This window comes from Rhinatrema bivittatum, chromosome 1 (genome assembly GCF_901001135.1).
Source record: "Rhinatrema bivittatum chromosome 1, aRhiBiv1.1, whole genome shotgun sequence".
NCBI lineage: Eukaryota > Metazoa > Chordata > Amphibia > Gymnophiona > Rhinatrematidae > Rhinatrema > Rhinatrema bivittatum.
In genome coordinates, this window is record NC_042615.1 from 116,059,207 (window position 1) to 116,078,602 (window position 19,396).

General features: G+C 44.3%; 1 protein-coding gene across 3 annotated transcripts in view; it reads right to left on the reverse strand.

The window, feature by feature from the left end:
- CFAP97 (cilia and flagella associated protein 97) overlaps window positions 1-19,396 on the reverse strand; it is a 238,557-nt gene that overhangs the window by 108,673 nt on the left and 110,488 nt on the right. For all 3 annotated transcript variants that reach the window (XM_029586592.1, XM_029586528.1, XM_029586652.1), the window contains one exon: window positions 422-696. In XM_029586592.1, coding sequence (XP_029442452.1) covers window positions 422-696 — 275 coding nt within the window. The remainder of the gene's footprint in view (window positions 1-421; window positions 697-19,396) is intronic.

Genomic DNA, 19,396 nt, shown 5'->3' on the forward strand with positions numbered 1-19,396 from the left:
ATGCACTGTGGATACCCTGACTGGCAGTGGAGTCCCCAGGACAAATTTGGGAAGCCTTGCTTTATTACATCAGGCCCTCTTTTTATCAGAGTAATTACGCTAGAAAAAAGATTTATCTACCAGGACAGATTACAGAATGTGATAAACAGTATCTCATTAGTACATCTCTGAATACCCAGTACATCTTTTTCTTATAAGAAATTACATCCCTTAAGTTTTCTTCTAAACTGCATTGCCAATTATAAATATCAGGTTTATGCTTGACAATTTTGCTATTTCCCTTTCATATTAAAACAGCCTTCTTAACCCTCTAGTGTCTTACCGTTTTGCAAACGTTTTATAAATTAGTAATACACAGTTATTTATGGAGTGCACATTCACTTGCTAGGGACCAAAAATAAACAATCTTTTGCTAACTTACCAAATTATCTTTTTCAATCCTTTGTTGTTCTCTTTGTCTGTTGACAGCACTGTGATATAACCTAATAGGTGGACAAGAAAGTTTCTTAGGCTTGATGCTGGTGCTGCTGCTCCTTGTCATGGAATTCTGTCTTGACAGCTCTTTTAACAGCCTTTGGTTTTCCCGATCAATTTGTCGTACCTCCTCCTTTGTAAAAGAATAATTCTTCTTTATTTTGGTAGTTGGAGTCTCAGTGACGAGGCTTCGCTGTTCTTTCTTATCCAAGCGCATAAAAGCTTTAAAATGTAACAAAATATTAGAACATTATTAGCAATTACTTAGATTAATTGATGATTCTACCGCCTTTTGTAAGCAATGTAAAGCATGGCTCTTTGCTGAAGGCTTTAACTGCTATGTTTTATGAATTATGTTTTTTATTTATCTTGTAGACCACTTTGTAGCCTGTTTGAGAAACAGGTGATTTTTTTTTTTTAAATAATTAATTCTTTAGTACTCCAAAATTATCCAAATGACAAATCCTTTTAAGCAAATCGACAAATATAACATCATCAAGAACAATAGAAAATAGGGATATACAACTCCAAAATCAATTTTTTAGTTATATCCCCCCATCCCTCCCACTCCATCCCCTTGGTATTTCATAAGAAAATAAAAGCAAGCTAAATAAGGCTTGGTAGCGTAATAACAAAGAACTATAAAATAAAATCAAAGTATACAAAGGTTCATATGTCCAATTTTACTTTAGCCGTTTATACCAATGACTGAAAAGTGATTTCTCACAACCATGTGAGAAATCACTCATCTTTCATAATTGCTGTTAAATAGCTTATAGTGTATTGAACAAATTCTCCAGAGAAATGAACCTTGTGATAGAGCATCCTCCTTTTTCCAATGAGCTGCCATTTCTTTCTGAGCAGCACATAAAATATGGTTCACCAAAGATTTCACAGCACAAGGCCAGTCACTCGGATACAAGGACAGCAGGGATGCTTACCTGTAACAGATGTTCTCCAAGAACAGCAGGATGTTAGTCCTCACACATGGGTAACATCATCAGATACAGCCCAGCACAGAAAATGTTTGTCAAAGTTTCTAGAAACTTTGACAGGCACACTGAGCATGCCCAGTATGCTGCTAACCACGCATCCACATGGGGTCCCCTCTTCAGTCTTATAAAACAGAATTATCGAAAAATAAAAAAACAAACCGCGAGAAAAAAACTGCAGGGTGGTGGGCAGGTTTCGTGAGGACTAACATCCTACTGTCCTTGGAGAACACTGTTACAGGTAAGCAATTCTGCTTTCTCCAAGGACAAGCAGGATGGTAGTCCTCACAAATGGGTGATTAAGTAGCTCCAGGCCTCTCCGAACATATGCAGCAGAGAACAGGTGCTAACATGCACAACTGGAACTTCAGCTACTACAGGAGCAGGCCTGCACCCAAGGATAGGGCCCATGGAGGGAGAGTTGGGTTTTCATGCCTGGAATAGATTACGGAGGACGGACTGTCCAGAATGACTGTCCTGTCAGCCATCCTTGTCCAGGAAATAATGCAAGGTGAAAGTGTGGAGGGAACTCCAGGTCACCGCTCTGCAAATATCATGAATGGGAACTTCACATAAGTGAGCCATCAATACCGACATGGCCGGACAGAGTGAAATTTGATGTGGCCATACAGCTGCAGTCCTGCCTCTGCGTAACAGAAAGTGATACAGCTCCCCTATGAGGAAAGACTAAAGAGGTTAGGACTTTTCAGCTTGGAGAAGAGACGGCTGAGGGGGGATATGATGGAGGTGTTTAAAATCATGAGAGGTCTAGAACGGGTAGATGTGAATCGGTTATTTACTCTTTCGGATAATAGAAAGACTAGGGGGCACTCCATGAAGTTAGCATGTGGCACATTTAAAACTAATCGGAGAAAGTTCTTTTTCACTTAACACACAATTAAACTCTGGAATGTTTTGCCAGAAGATGTGGTTAGTGCAGTTAGAATAGCTGTGTTTAAAAAAGGATTGGATAAGTTCTTGGAGGAGAAGTCCATTACCTGCTATTAATTAAGTTGACTTAGATAATAACCACCGCTATTACTAGCAACGGTAACATGGAATAGACTTAGTTTTTGCGTACTTGCCAGGTTCTTATGGCCTGGATTGGCCACTGTTGGAAACAGGATGCTGGGCTTGATGGACCCTTGATCTGACCCAGTATGGCATGTTCTTACGTTATGTTCTTACTAGCCAGTGGAATAGAGTTTAGAAACAGCGACTCCTAACCTATTTCTGTCGAAGGAGACGAAAAGCTGAGGGGAGGCATGGTGGGGCGCTGTCTGTTCCAAGTAAAAGGCAAGCACCCTCTAGCAATCCAACTTGTATAGAGCATGCTCTCCTTGGTGAGCATGAGGCCTCGGGGGGGGGGGGGGGGGGGGGGGGGGAGGTAATTTCAGGTGTGTCTGTATGACCACCTTGTCATGACAAAACTTCGTGTAGGGTGGGTACGACACCAGAGCTTGCAATTCACCAATCCTGCAAGTTGATGTAACCGCAACCCAGAAGATCACCTTTCAGGAGAGGTACTTTAGGTCACAAGAATGCACCGGTTTAAACGAAGGTTTCACAAGTTGGGATAGGACTACATTGAGATCCCAGGAAACTGCTGGGGGGCGAGTGGCGGGCTTTAGTTGTAGTAAGCCCCTTGTGAATCTGCCCACTAGCGGATGGGAAGAAATTGCAGCACCATCTGAACCTCGATGGTATGCCCTGAAGTGAACCCTCACTGACGTGGTCTGCAGACCAGACTCGGAGAGGGTCAACAGGTAGTCAGGAGTGCAAGAGGGGAGCAGAAGGGATCCAGGACGCGACCCTCGTACCAAGATAAAAACCGCTTCCACTTCAGATAAGATTTTCCAGTGGATGGTTTTTTGGACTCCAGAATGACACAAGATACCCCTTCCGACAGGCTGAGGGCCCCTACCATCACCTGGTCAACATCCGAGCCGTAAGAGCCAGGGCTTGCAGGTTGGGGTGGCAGAGTCTGTCCTAGTCCTGGGTGATTAGGTCAGGAGCCAACCCCAACCAGATTGTAGGGCATGAGGTCAGGCTCCAAAGAGTTGGAAACCAGACCTGGCAGGGCCAGCAGGGGGCAATGAGGACCATGGAGGCCTGGTCCTTCTGCAACCTCTGGATTGTCTTGAATATGAGCAGCAGGGGTGGGTAAGTGTATAGCAATCCCATGCCCAAGTGGATCGAGAAGACATCCACTATCGATCCCGAGCCCCTCTTGCCGAGGGAGCAGAAGCGGCACACTTTTCTGTTTCCCACCAAGGAAAATAGGTCTATGTCTGGGATTCCCCAGCAGCAGAAGATGCGGTTTGCTATCTCCTGACTGAGGGACCATTCATGGGGCCAGAACATGGGGATCAAGGCATCGACCAGAATGTTGTCCACCCCCAGAAAGTACACTGTTCAGAGAGTGAATGTATAAGAACATAAGAACATGCCATACTGGGTCAGATCAATGATCCATCAAGCCCAGCATCCTGTTTCCAACAGTGGCCAATCCAGGCCATAAGAACCTGGCAAGTACCCAAAAACTAAGTCTATTCCATGTTATCGTTCCTAGTAATAGCAGTGGCTAATTTCTAAGTCAGCTTAATTAATAGCAGGTAATGGACTTCTCCTCCAAGAACTTATCCAATCCTTTTTTTAAACACAGCTATACTAACTTCACTAACCATATCCTCTGGCAACAAATTCCAGAGTTTAATTTTGCATTGAGTGAAAAAGAACTTTCTCCGATTAGTTTTAAATGCGCCACATGCTAACTTCATGGAGTGCCCCCTAGTCTTTCTATTATCCGAAAGAGTAAATAACCGATTCACATCAACCCGTTCTAGACCTCTCATGATTTTAAACACCTCCATCATATCCCCCCTCAGCCGTCTCTTCTCCAAGCTGAAAAGTCCTAACCTCTTTAGTCTTTCCTCAAAGGGGAGCTGTTCCATTCCCCTTATGTTGGTAGCCCTTCTCTGTACCTTCTCCATCGCAATAATATCTTTTTTTGAGATGTGGCGACCAGAATTGTACACAGTATTCAAGGTGCGGTCTCACCATGGAGCGATACAGAAGCTTTATGACATTTTCCGTTTTATTCACCATTCCATTCCTAATAATTCCCAACATTCTGTTTGCTTTTTTGACTGCTGCAGCACACTGAACCGACGATTTCAATGTGTTATCCACTATGACGCCTAGATCTCTTTCTTGGGTAGTAGCACCTAATATGGAACCTAACATTGTGTAACTATGGCATGGGTTATTTTTCCCTATATGCATCACCTTGCACTTATCCACATTAAATTTCATCTGCCATTTTGATGCCCAATTTTCCAGTCTCTCAAGGTCTTCCTGCAATTTATCACAATCTGCTTGTGATTTAACTACTCTGAACAATTTTGTATCATCTGCAAATTTGATTCGTATTTCTTTCCAGATCATTTATAAATATATTGAAAAGTAAGGGTCCCAATACAAATCCCTGAGGCACTCTACTGCCCACACCCTTCCACTGAGAAAATTGTCCATTTAATCCTACTCTGTTTCCTGTCTTTTAGCCAGTTTGTAATCCATGAAAGGACATCGCCACTTATCCTGTGACTTTTTACTTTTCCTAGAAGCCTCTCATGAGGAACTTTGTCAAATGCCTTCTGAAAATCCAAGTACACTACATCTACCGGTTCACCTTTATCCACATGTTTATTAACTCCTTCAAAAAAGTGAAGCAGATTTGTGAGGCAAGACTTGCCTTGGGTAAAGCCATGCTGACTTTGTTCCATTAAACCATGTCTTTCTATATGTTCTATGATTTTGATGTTTAGAACACTTTCCACTATTTTTCCTGGCACTGAAGTCAGGCTAACCGGTCTATAGTTTCCTGGGTCTCCCCTGGAACCCTTTTTAAATATTGGGGTTACATTAGCTATCCTCCAGTCTAGCGGTACAATGGATGATTTTAATGATAGGTTACAAATTTTTACTAATAGGTCTGAAATTTCATTTTTTAGTTCCTTCAGAACTCTGGGGTGTATACCATCCGGTCCAGGTGATTTACTACTCTTCAGTTTGTCAATCAGGTCTACCACATCTTCTAGGTTCACCGTGATTTGGTTCAGTCCATCTGAATCATTACCTATGAAAAACTTCTCCAGTATGGGTACCTCCCCAACATCCTCTTCAGTAAACACCGAAGCAAAGAAATCATCTAATCTTTCCACGATGGCCTTATCTTCTCTAAGTGCGCCTTTAACCCCTCGATCATCTAACAGTCCCACTGACTCCCTCACAGGCTTTCTGCTTCGGATATATTTAAAAAAGTTTTTACTGTGAGTTTTTGCCTCTACGGCCAACTTCTTTCCAAATTCTCTTAGCCTGTCTTATCAATGTCTTACATTTAACTTGCCAACGTTTATGTATTATCCTATTTTTTTCTGTTGGATCCTTCATCCAATTTTTGAATGAAGATCTTTTGGCTAAAATAGCTTCTTTCACCTCCCCTTTCTTTCCAAAGTCCAGATGTGTGAAATTACATCTGGACTCTGCTTCTAGGATGTTTTGTTTTTTTTTTAAACAATGACCACACCTCTTGCACACTTTTTACTTTTGTAGCTGCTCCTTTCAGTTTTTTTCTATTTTTCTCATTTTATCAAAGTTTCCCTTTCGAAAGTTTACCACGAGAGCTGTGGATTTGCTTATTGTCCCCCTTCCAGTCATTAATTCAAATTTGAACATATTATGATCACTATCACCGATCACTATTGCCAAGCGGCCCCACAACCGTTACCTCTCTCACCAAATCCTATGCTTCACTGAGAATTAGATCTAAAATTGCTCCCTCGCTTGTCGGTTCCTGAACCAATTGCTCCATAAAGCTATCATTTATTCCATCCAGGAACTGTATCTCTCTAGCGTGACCCGATGATACATTTACCCAGTCAATATTGGGGTAATTGAAGTCTACATATCCAGCATGCAAGGAAAAGGTAAAGCAAGTCCACATACAAAGTTATAATAATTTTTTATTTAACTAAATTTCTTCAACATTATTAGTGGCAACTCCATACATCTTCAACCACAGTCATTTAAAGTCCCCCGACACGGTCCGTGTTTCGCGGTGGCTGCATCGGGAGGGACCCACAATCAATATCATCTACAACATAAAGATAATAAAGCTAATGGAACTTGCAATTATGGCTATACAGATTCAACAAATTTTTCACAAACGTACCTTGTATATACACCATGGAGCGCGTCGGCTCGCACAACCAAAGGGCCATTTAAAGAAATAATTTGGCGCCAAAAGACAGCAGCTATCGCGATAAGATCAACAATGTAAGCCCCGCCCTCTCTGTACCTAATTCAACCAAACAGGTGCCATTCTACATCCCTATTTAAGCCTTTAGGATGGACAGAAGCAAGTGTAAAAATCCACTTCTGTTCCCGTCTACCCAAAATTTCAGAATAATTCCCTCCCCGGGGTGGGGGGGCAACAACCTCTAGAACTGAAAATTGTAGTTCTGCAATAGTGTGTTGATATTGAACCCAATGCGTGACCAAGGGTTCATCCATCCTGAGGAGGCGAATGTTTGAACAATGTTCTATGATACGGGTTTTGATCATCCTAGAGGTTTTCCCCACATATAACACTGGGAAAATTTATCTCTATCCTCACTTTTTCAGGGATCATTACGTTTTACATTCCGGAGAGCTAGCAACCTCCGGGACCAACTAGTACATGCTAGCTTCAATAAACAACCGAGGGATGTCAGGGGTGGTCAACATGGCCCCTGTGGGCATTGCACAATGTGTAATCATACTAGCCAATCAGATTTGTTTACTCATCCTGACACTGGGGTTCAATTTAATCTTCAAAAAACATCAGACTGTACTACTAAGGGCGTTGTGTATGTTATACAATGCCCGTGTTCCATGTTATATGTGGGGAAAACCTCTAGGATGATCAAAACCCGTATCATAGAACATTGTTCAAACATTCGCCTTCTCAGGATGGATGAACTCTTGGTCACGCATTGGGTTCAATATCAACACACTATTGCAGAACTACAATTTTCAGTTCTAGAGGTTGTTGCCCCCCCACCCCGGGGAGGGAATTATTCTGAAATTTTGGGTAGACGGGAACAGAAGTGGATTTTTACACTTGCTTCTGTCCATCCTAAAGGCTTAAATAGGGATGTAGAATGGCACCTGTTTGGTTGAATTAGGTACAGAGAGGGCGGGGCTTACATTGTTGATCTTATCGCGATAGCTGCTGTGTTTTGGCGCCAAATTATTTCTTTAAATGGCTCTTTGGTTGTGCGAGCCGACGCGCTCCATGGTGTATATACAAGGTACGTTTGTGAAAAATTTGTTGAATCTGTATAGCCATAATTGCAAGTTCCATTAGCTTTATTATCTTTATGTTGTAGATGATATTGATTGTGGGTCCCTCCCGATGCAGCCACCGCGAAACACGGACCGTGTCGGGGGATTTTAAATGACTGTGGTTGAAGATGTATGGAGTTGCCACTAATAATGTTGAAGAAATTTAGTTAAATAAAAAATTATTATAACTTTGTATGTGGACTTGCTTTACCTTTTCCTTGCACGCTGGATATGTGGATTTACTGATGTGCAAGGCATTCTTGCATCATGCTTTTGCTTGGTAATTGAAGTCTCCCATTATTACCGCACTACCAATTTGGTTAACTTCCCTAATTTCTCTTAGCATTTCACTGTCCGTCTCACCATCTTGACGGTAGTATACCCCTATCACTATAGTCTTCCCCGACACATAAGGAATTTCTACCCATAAAGATTCAAATGTGCATTTATCATCATGCAGGATGTTTATCCTATTGGACTCTATGCCATCCCAGACATAAAGCGCCACACCACCTCCCAGGTGCTCCTCTCTGTCATTGCGATATAATTTGTATCCTGATATAGCGCTGTCCCATGTTGTGGGTAAGGTGTTTCCTTGGGTGGAGGGTGGGGGCTTGGGCCTGGGGAGCAAGTGTATTAAAATACTTTATCTTAGTTTTACTTTAGGAGGAAAAAAATGTTTAATGAATACAAGTTGTTTGTTATTCATTGTTTTGCATGAATAAGAAACAAGTGTATCAGGCACTTGTTTGTACTTCAGTTTTTATTTCAATACTAGCGGTACCCCGCCACGCGTTGCAGTGGCAGAGTCAGGTTCTTTTCCCTCCCTCCCCCTTGCTCATTTACCTCAGTCACTCATCCTCCTCCCCCTTGGTCACTCACCCCCCCTTCCCTCCCCTGTCCCCACTCCAACTCTTTCCCCTCACACTCACCTCTCCCCTCATTCTCCCTCCCCTGACACTCAACTTCCCCCCTCATTCTCCCTCCCCTCACTGTCACCTCCCCCCGCCTACTGCCTACCCTGCAGATCAGAAAACTTTTGTCTTTCTATTTCTGTGGGAACCCCCCACCCCAAAAAATAAAAACCCAATCCCAACCCTTTAAATCAAATAATAACCCCCCCCCCCCCCCCCAAAAGACCTGGGAAATTAAAATTGTTGGTGCTACATGTGGTCTGTCCTTGGGCATCTGTGCGTGTTATGTAGCCAAATAGGGGAGTGCCTAACCAAATTTGCACTCCCAAATTTGTTTTGTGGTCTGGGGAGGGCTATTTTGGTGCGTTCCCGAGATCGTGCAAGTTTAGTGTATGTATTTGTGTGTGAACCTCCCCCTTCCCCCAAAAAACAACCTTATGAGAAACGCTCTCTTAAACTAACCACCCCACACTCTCCTGCCCCCCCTCCCCCAGCCCTGCGAAACACAGTAGCCCACCCCCTGCCCCCCTCCAGAGTTGCCGAATGAATGAAACCTGCCCCCCCCCCCGTGACCCCTCCCCAAGATGTTCGCAATAAATTCATTACCACCCCCCACCCTCCAGACCTCCCCCCCCCCCCGAGACCTGATAAAGATGTCAGTCGGTGGAGCGGGTGTTCAGGAGGAGTCCGGGAGCGATGTATTGGCGTTGGTCCGTCAGCTGCGAGCACTGAAACGGGTTCCGACGGCCCTTCGCCCTTACTATGTCACATGGGCTACTGCCGCCATTGGTGTCCCCGAGTGGCATAGTAAGGGAAAGGGCCGTCGGCGCCATGTTGATTGCTGGCAGCCGACAGCCGTAGTGCAAGAGATGTGTCCCGGACCAGTCCTGGCCCCCCGCTGGAGCCTCCCGGACTTCTGTCAGGTTTGTGTGTGTTGTGAGGGCCTGGGAAGTAAATCAATTTGGCATGTGTGTGGGGGGTGTGAGGAGGGTGGTGGGTGTATTTAATCTGTAAAGGAAATAGTTATCTTCCGGCGAAAAAAGTGCGCGAATGTGTTAAAATGGAAGTGAAACGTGGACCTGGACTGGCGAAATGATTAGTGTAGCGTGTGTTCGTGTAAGGTGTAACAGATGGCGCTTGCATCCAGCAGATGTCGCTGTTTTCTGGAAAAAATCTTTACACCTATTTTACCTGTCACAGGTATGACATATCTGTAATGTAAGTACAGAAGAACCTTCCTGTATGCGAAATAAAGGTTGTGTCCAAATTTATTTATTATTATTATTTAACGCTTTTCTATACCGACCTTCATAGTTAAAAACCATATCGGATCGGTTTACATCGAACAGGGTAATAACTGGAGTGACAACTAGAATAAATAAGCAAATGAAGTAGAAGAGACCAAAAGTTACATTCAAACAAGGGATAAGAACTTGGAAGCTTAATCAGCTGGAAAGAGAGGTTTAAAGCAACGGTAAGAATATAATATAATACAGTAGAGAGAAAAAACAGATTAAATCATCATGTGCTTTGAAGTATCAGAGTCTGTCGTTCAGTCAGCGGGTAGGTCCATCGTTCAGGTAGAGAATAAGGACAGACTAATGTGTATCTGGGGGATCTGAGAAGGCTTGGCGGAAAAGCCACGTCTTGAGTTTTTTTCTAAATGTTAAGAGACATGGTTCTAGTCTGAGGTCTGATGGGATGTTATTCCATATAGATGGGCCTGTGTAGAAAAAGCTCGGTCTTTGGTCGAAATGAGGCGTGTGGCTTTAGTTGGGGGAAATTGCAGCATCCCTTTGTGAATTTCTCTAGTTGGTCTGTTGGAGGCATGGAGTTTGAAGGGGATTTCGAGGTCGAGTTGAAGTTGGTTGTGGATGGATTTGTATATTAAGGTGATTGATTTATGCAGGATTCTGAAATTAACTGGTAACCAATGTAGGTTTCTGAGGATGGGCGATATGTGTTCTCCACGGTTAGTGTTGGTCAGCAATCTCGCTGCTGCGTTCTGAATCATCTGCAGTGGCTTGGTGGTAGCTTTGGGGAGGCCTAGGAGGAGGGCGCTGCAGTAGTCAATTTTGGCGAACAGCAAGGATTGGAGAACTGTCCTGAAGTCGTGGAAAAATAGGAGTGGTTTGAGTCGTTTTAGGACCTGGAGTCTGTAGAAGCAGTCTTTGGTTGTGGTGTTGACCATTTTCTTTAGGTTTAGTCGGTTGTCGAGAATTACCCCAAGGTCCCTAACATGCGTATGGGTGAGATGGGTGTTGTGGGGGGGGGGGGGGGGGGGGGGGTGGGGGGACGTTATCTTGGTTTGAAGAGATGAGGAGGAGCTCTGTCTTCGAGGTATTGAGTACAAGGTTTAAGCTATTGAGAAGGCTGGTGATCGATAGTAGGCAGTTATTCCAGTGGCTGAGAGCTTTTGAGATAGATTCTGTTATAGGGATCAGAATCTGTACATAGTCAGCGTAAAGGTAGTGAATGAGGTTTAGATCAGTTGGCAGAGGGGGAGGAGGTAGATGTTGAAGAGGGTCGGAGATAAGGAGGATCCTTGTGGTACGCCAAGTGGGGACTTAGTCAAGGGTGATTCTTTGTTATTGATTTTGACTTTGAAGGTTCTATTGCAAAGGAAGGAATTGAACCAGCTGTGTCCGGAGATACCAATGTCTGTTAGACGATCCAGGAGGATGGAGTGGTTGACGGTGTCAAATGCCGCCAAAATGTCTAGCAGGGCTAGTATAAAGGAATGGCCTTTGTCTAATCCCATGATGATGTGGTCCGTGAGTGAGATGAGGAGGGTTTCCGTGTTGCGTGATTTGCGGAAGCCATATTGCGAAGGGTACAGGATGTTGTGGTCTTCTAGATATTCTGAAAGCTGAGTGTTTACCAATTTCTCCATTAGTTTGGCTAAGAAGGGGAGATTAGAGATAGGGCGGAAGTTGGCTAATTCGTTGGGGTCTAAATTATGTTTCTTAAGGAGGGGTTTGAGGGAAGCAGCTTTTAGACTGTCTGGGTATCTCCCTTGAGATAGAAGGCAGTTTATAATGCTTGTCAGAGGACCAGAAATCGTGTCTGGGATGAGAAGTAAGAGTTTCGACGGGATAGTGTCTGCTGGGTGGCTAGATGGTTTCTGTTTTTTTAGGAGGGATTCAATCTCCTTGGGGGAGATTGATTCAAAACTGTTGAGGTTGGTTCCCGTGAGGGAGTGAAGATTCCTGCCTGAATTGAGAGGTGTAGTAATAGAGGGGAGGAGGGCAAGTGTATTTGAGATCTTTTGGAAGAAAGAGGCGAGATCATTAGCCTTGGATAGTGCTTGTTCGTCTGGTATAGACGGTGAGGTTGATTTGGTGATTTGAGCAACGTAAAAGAAGAGAGCCTGGGCATCATACTGGAGATGGTGGATTTTGTTGGCATAGTATTCTTTTTTTGTTGTTAGAATAGAGGTCCTGTAATGATGCAACGTTCCTTTATATGTTGAAAGGGTAGATGCGTTGGGGGTTTTGCGCCATCTGTTTTCCTTGTGACGTAGGTCTTGTTTCATCTGTTTGAGTTCAGAGGTGAACCAGGGTTGATTTCCTTTTTTTGCTGGATTAATTGTTTTGGAGACTATTGGGCACAATTTGTTTGCAACTGTTTCCGTAATCTTATGCCAAGAAGATAAAACTGAGTCAGGATTGGATAGATCTAGGTTTGTGAGTTCCTTGGAAAGCTGATCACTAAGCATATCTGATGGAGAAGGAGGATGTTATCAGGAAGTGGTCTGACCAGGGTATAGGGGTACACGATGGATCCCTTGTGCAGGAGAAGTTAGAATTGATGAAGATTAGATCCAGGGTGTGTCCAGCTTTGTGTGTGGGATTGTTTATGATCTGACTGAATCCCATTGCATTGAGGGTAGTGAGGAGGGTTTCACAATTAGAGGAGCAAGGTAAGGTGTCGACATGGAGGTTAAAATCAACCATGATCATGGTCGGGAGGTCTGGATTGATATGCTTCACTATGGATTCTAAAAGGGGGGAGGGGTCGGTTTCTAGTACTCCTGGAGGAGCGTAGACTAGTAGTAGTTGCAGTTGTTTTGATTTGACTAAACCCAGTTCCAATTTGGAGTCCGTCCTGATTGTGTGTGCCATAAGTCTGAGATCTTTCTTGGAGGCTAGAAGAAGACCGCCCCCTCGTTTTTTGTGTCTGTGGAAGGTGGTGATGTCGTATATATGTGTAGGAAGTTGGTTGATTAGGGCAATATCCGAATTTTTTAGCCAGGTTTCTGTGATTGCACAGATGTCTGGGTTGGCGTCCAGGAGGTAGTCATTGAGGATGTGTGTCTTTTTAGTCAGGGATTGTGCATTAATAAGGGTTACTGAAAGTAGGGCGAGCCCTAAGAACTGGGTCAGGGGGGTGAGCATGATAGGGATGAGAGATTTGGAAACTCTTGATGGTATTTCTTGATCCGGACAATTGCTTAAGCGGTTTCGGTGGTATCTGATAGGGATTTGATGTGTTAGCATTTCTTCTCGGAGTTCTTCTGACTCTTTAGGGGGGCACTCTTCTATTATCCTCTCTTTTTCTTCCTCTTGCTGGGTATTGCGATGATCTGGATCTGGCCAGATGAATGGGTCGGGTGTTTCTGTGCTGCAGCTATCTGGAGGACTAATGCTTGTATGAGGGTGAGTGCAGTGAAAGTCTAGGAGGTGAGGGGTGAAAGCTGGTAGGGATATTAAAGCAGTGTGGAGGCAATATTTACTGAAGGCGTAGGGGTTCCGAGTACTGTTGTGGTGCAATGGAGCCGTGAAGAAAGGTTCGGTGGGTCCTTGCAGGGCTGCGTGAAGGTGCTGCATGAAGGGGCGCACAAAGGGGCCTGCCCCTTTGTCGCGCTCCTTCGGCGCGCAAAGCTTGGCGCGCGGTGCCTAGCAGGGCTGTAGTTTAAAGCCCAGCAGGGCTCTCTCTGATAGGGTAGTTGTTTGGTGGGCGGGCCTTAGGCGCGGTTCTTTCTTTCCCTTCCCACAGGTTTCCTGTAATGGCGGCCGAGATGGGCGCGTGGTCGGCGCTCGAGTCCCCCGGGTGTGGAGGGCAGTCACTGACCTGACCTTCCCCCGGCGGGGCTTAGGCGCCGGTCACGCAGGTCTTTGAGGGCAGCGATCCGGAGGTCGGCGCAGAGAGGGGAAGGTGCCTAGCAGGGCTGTAGTTTAAAGCCCAGCAGGGCTCTCTCTGATAGGGTAGTTGTTGTTTGGTGGGCGGGCCTTAGGCGCGGTTCTTTATTTCCCTTCCCACAGGTTTCCTGTAATGGCGGCCGAGATGGGCGCGCGGTCGGCGCTCAAGTCCCCCGGGTGTGGAGGGCAGTCACTGACCTGACCTTCCCCCGGCGGGGCTTAGGCGCCGGTCGCGCAGGTCTTCGAGGGCAGCGATCCGGAGGTCGGCGCAGAGAGGGAGATTGAAAGCAATTGGTTCAGTGGTTTCTGAGATTAGCGATTTTGTCCAAACTATTTAACATTTTTATTTATATAGATAAAGTTCAAAGATAAATCAAGCTATGATTATAGGTCTCTCTGGTAAGTAGCAATTAATAACCAGAAAACCCATATGGCAAGCTGTGATGGCAGATTCAGCTAGCAACTGAGTTGACTGGCAGTATTGAAATAAATAAACGACCTAGCAGAAAAGCAAGCACTCATAGCCAGGTTTGTCTGACAAGCTATGCAGGGGAATCTAGGATGCCAGATGTTCAGGTAATGGTCATTCCAGTATTGCTATTTAGATTATTATTAGTAGTAGTAGTTGTAGTAGGATTTATTATTTATTTTATTTGCAGCTTTTATATACTGACATTCGTTTAGTAACATCACATCAGTTCACAATCAACAATGTTTAGCAACAGTGCTAAGTAAATTAACAGGTAGCAGCAGTGCTTTACAATTGAATAATTTAACTTAATAAAAATTTAACTTCAAAGCACTAAGGAGAATTTAACTTCATAGAATAATGACAAAGTAAAGAAGGCTAATTACCATTAAGGGAACTAAATCAAATGGGACTCTATCTAAAGAAACTAATCTAATGGTATTACATCAGGTATTACATAATAGCAGCAGAGTAAAGCGCATATTGCACATCCTAGTAAAAATGTTAAATGCATAGTACTGAGCCCAGTAAAAAGATATGAAAAAGAATGAAAGATTGCAGCTGTAACAAATCAGAGCGAGATTTAACTAATGAGTGTAGACATGGCATAGGACAAGCTAGAGAGGGAAGTGTCAATGCATAGGAAGAATAGAGAGAGACTGAGCATTAGATTACAGGTAAATGATCTGAGTGAAAGGAGGAGGGAAATAGGGGGAGAAAATCGCAGAAGTGCAATAGAGAAGAACTTATGTAAAAGCTTGAAAGAAAAGCAAAAGAGGAGAACTTAATGAGAAGTACTTATGTAAAAGCTTGTAAGAAAAGCAATTGAGAAGAGCTTATGTAAAAGCTAGTAAGAAAAGCCATGTTTTGAGTTTTTGCTTGAATTTGTTTGGGGCATGTTTCTTGACAGAGATCAGGGGGCATGTTGTTCCAATGTGAAGGCCCGGCTATGGACATGGCACGCTTTCTAATTGCGTCGAGTAGTGTGGCTTTATGAGAGGGTGTGTGTAGTTTGGCAGTATGTTGCATTCTGGGTGGTCTGGAGTATTTGCGGAAGTGTAGGGTATTATTGAGCCAGATCAAATTTTCGGTGTGTATGGTTTTATATATTAAAGATAGTGTTTTGTACATTATCCGTTGAGCAATGGGGAGCCAGTGCAAGTCTTTGAGGATGGGAGTGATGTGTTCATATCTACGTGTATTGGTGAGTATGCAGGCTGCTGCATTTTGCAGCACTTGCAATGGTAAGATGGTGGATTTGGGTAGGCCAATAAGGAGGGAGTTACAGTAGTCAACTTTTGAAAATATGAGGGATTGTAGGACGGTACGGAAATCACATAGATTGTTACAGAGCTTTTTAGATAGACAGGGGAGAGGTGGGTGCTGGGGAGAACCAAGGGGGAGGGATCTCGTATGCTCTTCTTAAAAAGGTGGACTACAAAGAAGGAAGATTTTTAAAAAAGGACTGTGCTGAATAAGGAGTGCTATCTTAAAACAGGTCATACTCTATGGCTGGCAGGTGGTATAGACGGAAATTGGGCTGAATGGATGATTTTTTCCTCTCATTTACTATGTTACTATGAAATCATATCATAGCTAGTCTAAGCACAACAGATATAATCTATCTGAGCAGTCTTTGTTGCCACATGACATGATTTTCACTAAACATATACTTATACAAAAGCAATTTCAACTTCTGTGATTCTACCCACATGAAGCACCATATCAGGAATCAGGATCACAGCCAATCAAGAAAACCTTTGCAAAAGGGCATAGTCTTAATTCATAATTGTGACATCAAACAAAGGAAATAAGCAGCCATATTACAGGTAAGTGGGCTAAAAATATTTTTAATTAAAAAATATTAGATCTAATTTAAAATTATATTACATAATTACTATCACATACTCTTTTCCCTATTATGCATTATATTTCTCAGCTGACAGCAAACACACAACAAGGTGGAATCGGTAAAATGGACTTTATTGACTCTTGCCATTTTACCGTTTCCACCTTGTTGTGTGTTTGCTGTCAGCCATCTTGGATCGGTTACCGGTTTGTTTCCTTGGACCACTTATATTTCTCAGCTTCCGTGCAAAGAATGATAATTAGCTACAACTTACTTCTAACTTAATCTTACATTTTTTTTTTAATGGACCAATCACAAATTACAAAAACATTCTAATTTAATTTAAAAAAACCTATACGTTGAACTGGTATACCAAGTAATCCTTTTTCAATCCTACAATAACTAAACACTCTACAGGAATAGCAAATGTTGCTTACCTGTAACAGGTGTTCTCACAGGACAGCAGGATGTTAGTCCTCACATACAGGTGACATCACAGGATGGAGCCCAATCACGGAACACTTTTGTCAAAGTTTCTAGAACTTTGACTGGCACCTACTTGGCATGCCCAGCATGGCACTAAACCTGCAGTCAGCAGGGGTCCCTCTTCAGTCTTGTTTAAAGCTACAGGAAGTGCCGAAAAATAAAATAAGAAAACATTACGAACCAAACACCGCGGGGCGGCAGGCAGGTTTCGTGAGGACTAACATCCTGCTGTCCTGTGAGAACATCTGTTACAGGTAAGCAACATTTGCTTTCTCACAGGACAAGCAGGATGGTAGTCCTCACATATGGGTGAGTACCGAGCTGAGGATATCCAAGAAATGCACCAAATGTACCCAAGATGTGCAATAGGCACAAGTATTGGGGAGGAATTTGGTAGAGGGCATCCTGAACCCTAACGGGCAGGCGGAAGGGTGTTGGTACGTCAAGTTGTAAAAAGGTTGCGCAAGACAGATCGGCCGAAGATGGAATCTTGTCTTCCAGCCTTGTCTAAGCAATAATGGGCTGAAAAGGTATGGAGAGAACTCCAGGTAGCAGCCCTGCAAATATCAGGAAGCGGCACCGAGCATAGGTGTGCTACTGAAGTCGCCATGGCCCTCACAGAGTGTGCCTTAACACGGTCTTGAAGTGGAATGCCTGCTTGCTGATAGTAAAAGGATATGCAGTCCGCTAACCAGGAGGAGAGACTCTGCTTACCCACAGGCTGCCCCAATTTGGTGGAATGGAAAGAGACAAACAATTGAGTGCTTTTCCTGTGGGGAGCTGTACGGTCTAGATAGAAGGCTAGAGCCCGTTTACAGTGAAGGGTATGCAGAGCCTGTTCTCCTGGATTGGAGTGAGGCCTGAGAAAGAAGGTACGTAGTATAATGGATTCATTAATGTGAAACTCCGATACTACCTTAGGTAAGAACTTAGGGTGAGTGCGGACTACTGCCCGGTCCTGCAGAAGTTTAGTGTAAGGCGGATAGTAACTAGGGCCTGTAACTCACTAACTCTGCGAGCAGATGTGATTGCCAAAAGAAAAATCACTTTCCGTGTGAGATAGCGAAGATCACAGGACTGGAGAGGCTCGAATGGTGGTTTCATGAGCCTTCCCAAAACCAGACTGAGGTCCCAAAAAGGGGCCGGAGGGGGTAGTGGAGGCTTGAGGTGAAGCAAGCATTTCAGAAAACATGTTACGAGGGGTTGTACTGAAATCGGAACATCCCCGACACCTTTTTGGAAGGCGGCTACTGCACTGACATGCATTCTGATGGAGGAAGTTTTTAGACATGATTCTGACAAGTGCCAGAGATAGTCTAGAAACTTCATGGTGGAACAGGTAAAGGGATCAAGGGATTGAGAAGACCATGACTTAAACCTGTTCCATTTGTATAGGTAAGACTTACTCGTGGAAGGCTTCCGTGAAGCAATCAGGACACGGGAAACTGGTTCTGAAAGGTTAAGTGGCTGAAGAATTAACCTTTCAACATCCAAGTCTTCAGGGACAAAGCTTTAAGATTGGGGTGGCGTAGGCACCCGTCGTTCTGAGTGATCAGAAGCGGGTCCTTTCCCAAGGGAATGTGCCTGTGAATGGAGAGATCCTTAAGTACTGGAAACCACACTTGGCGAGGCCAGTGAGGTGCTATCAGGATCATGCGTCCCTTGTCCTGACGTAACGTCACAAGAGTCTTCGAGAGAAGTGGAAGTGGAGGGAATGCATATAAGAGACCGGTTGCCCATGAGAGGGAGAACACATCTCTTGGCTGTGAGTGTTGGCTGCGAAAAAGAGAGCAAAAGTTCTCTACCTTGCGGTTTTGAGGTGACGCAAAGAGGTCTATGTGAGGATGACCCCAACGTTGGAATATTGCGTCTGCTACTGAGGGGTTGAGGGACCACTCATGCGGATGGAAAGCACGACTTAGGTTGTCCGCCAACACATTGTCCACTTTCGGCAAATAGGTGGCAATGAGGTACATCGAGTGGGAGAGGGCCTCCGCCCATATCTGCGCAGCTTCCTGACACAGTAAGAAGGAGCCCGTCCCTCCCTGCTTGTTGAATTATCACATGGCCACCTGGTTTTCTGTCTGAATCAGGAAGACCTGATTGGAAAGGCGATCCTGAAAAACCCTGAGAGCACATCGGATTGCTCGAAGCTCCAGGAAATTGATTTGATGTTTGGCTTCCTCTGGAGGCTAAGTTCCTTGTGTTTGCAAATCGGCCACAATGGCTCCCCAGCCGAGGTTGGAAGCATCAGTGGTGAGAATGATTTGAGGGTCTGGAACCTGGAAGGGCAGGCCTTAGAGGAGATTGATCTGATTTTTCCACCAGGCTAGAGACTGACGGAGTGAGTCGGTGATGTGGACAGTGGTTGTTAGAGGTTTTACGGACTGAGTCCATTGTGACCTTAGAGTCTACTGCATGACTCTCATGGCCAAGCAAGCCATTGGGGTAACCTGTACTGAGGACGCCATGTGTCCCAGTAGGATGAGGAAATGGCGTGCAGTCGTGCGTTGCTGAGACTGTAGCTGGTGTGCAAGAGAGGTGAGAATGAGAGTTCACTGTCGAGGCAGAAATGCCTTTGCCTGCAAGGTGTCCAAGTCTGCCCCTATGAATGATAAAGTTTGAGATGGGACTAAGCAGGATTTTGTGTAGTTAACGAGAAATCCTAGCGAAATCAGACTGTG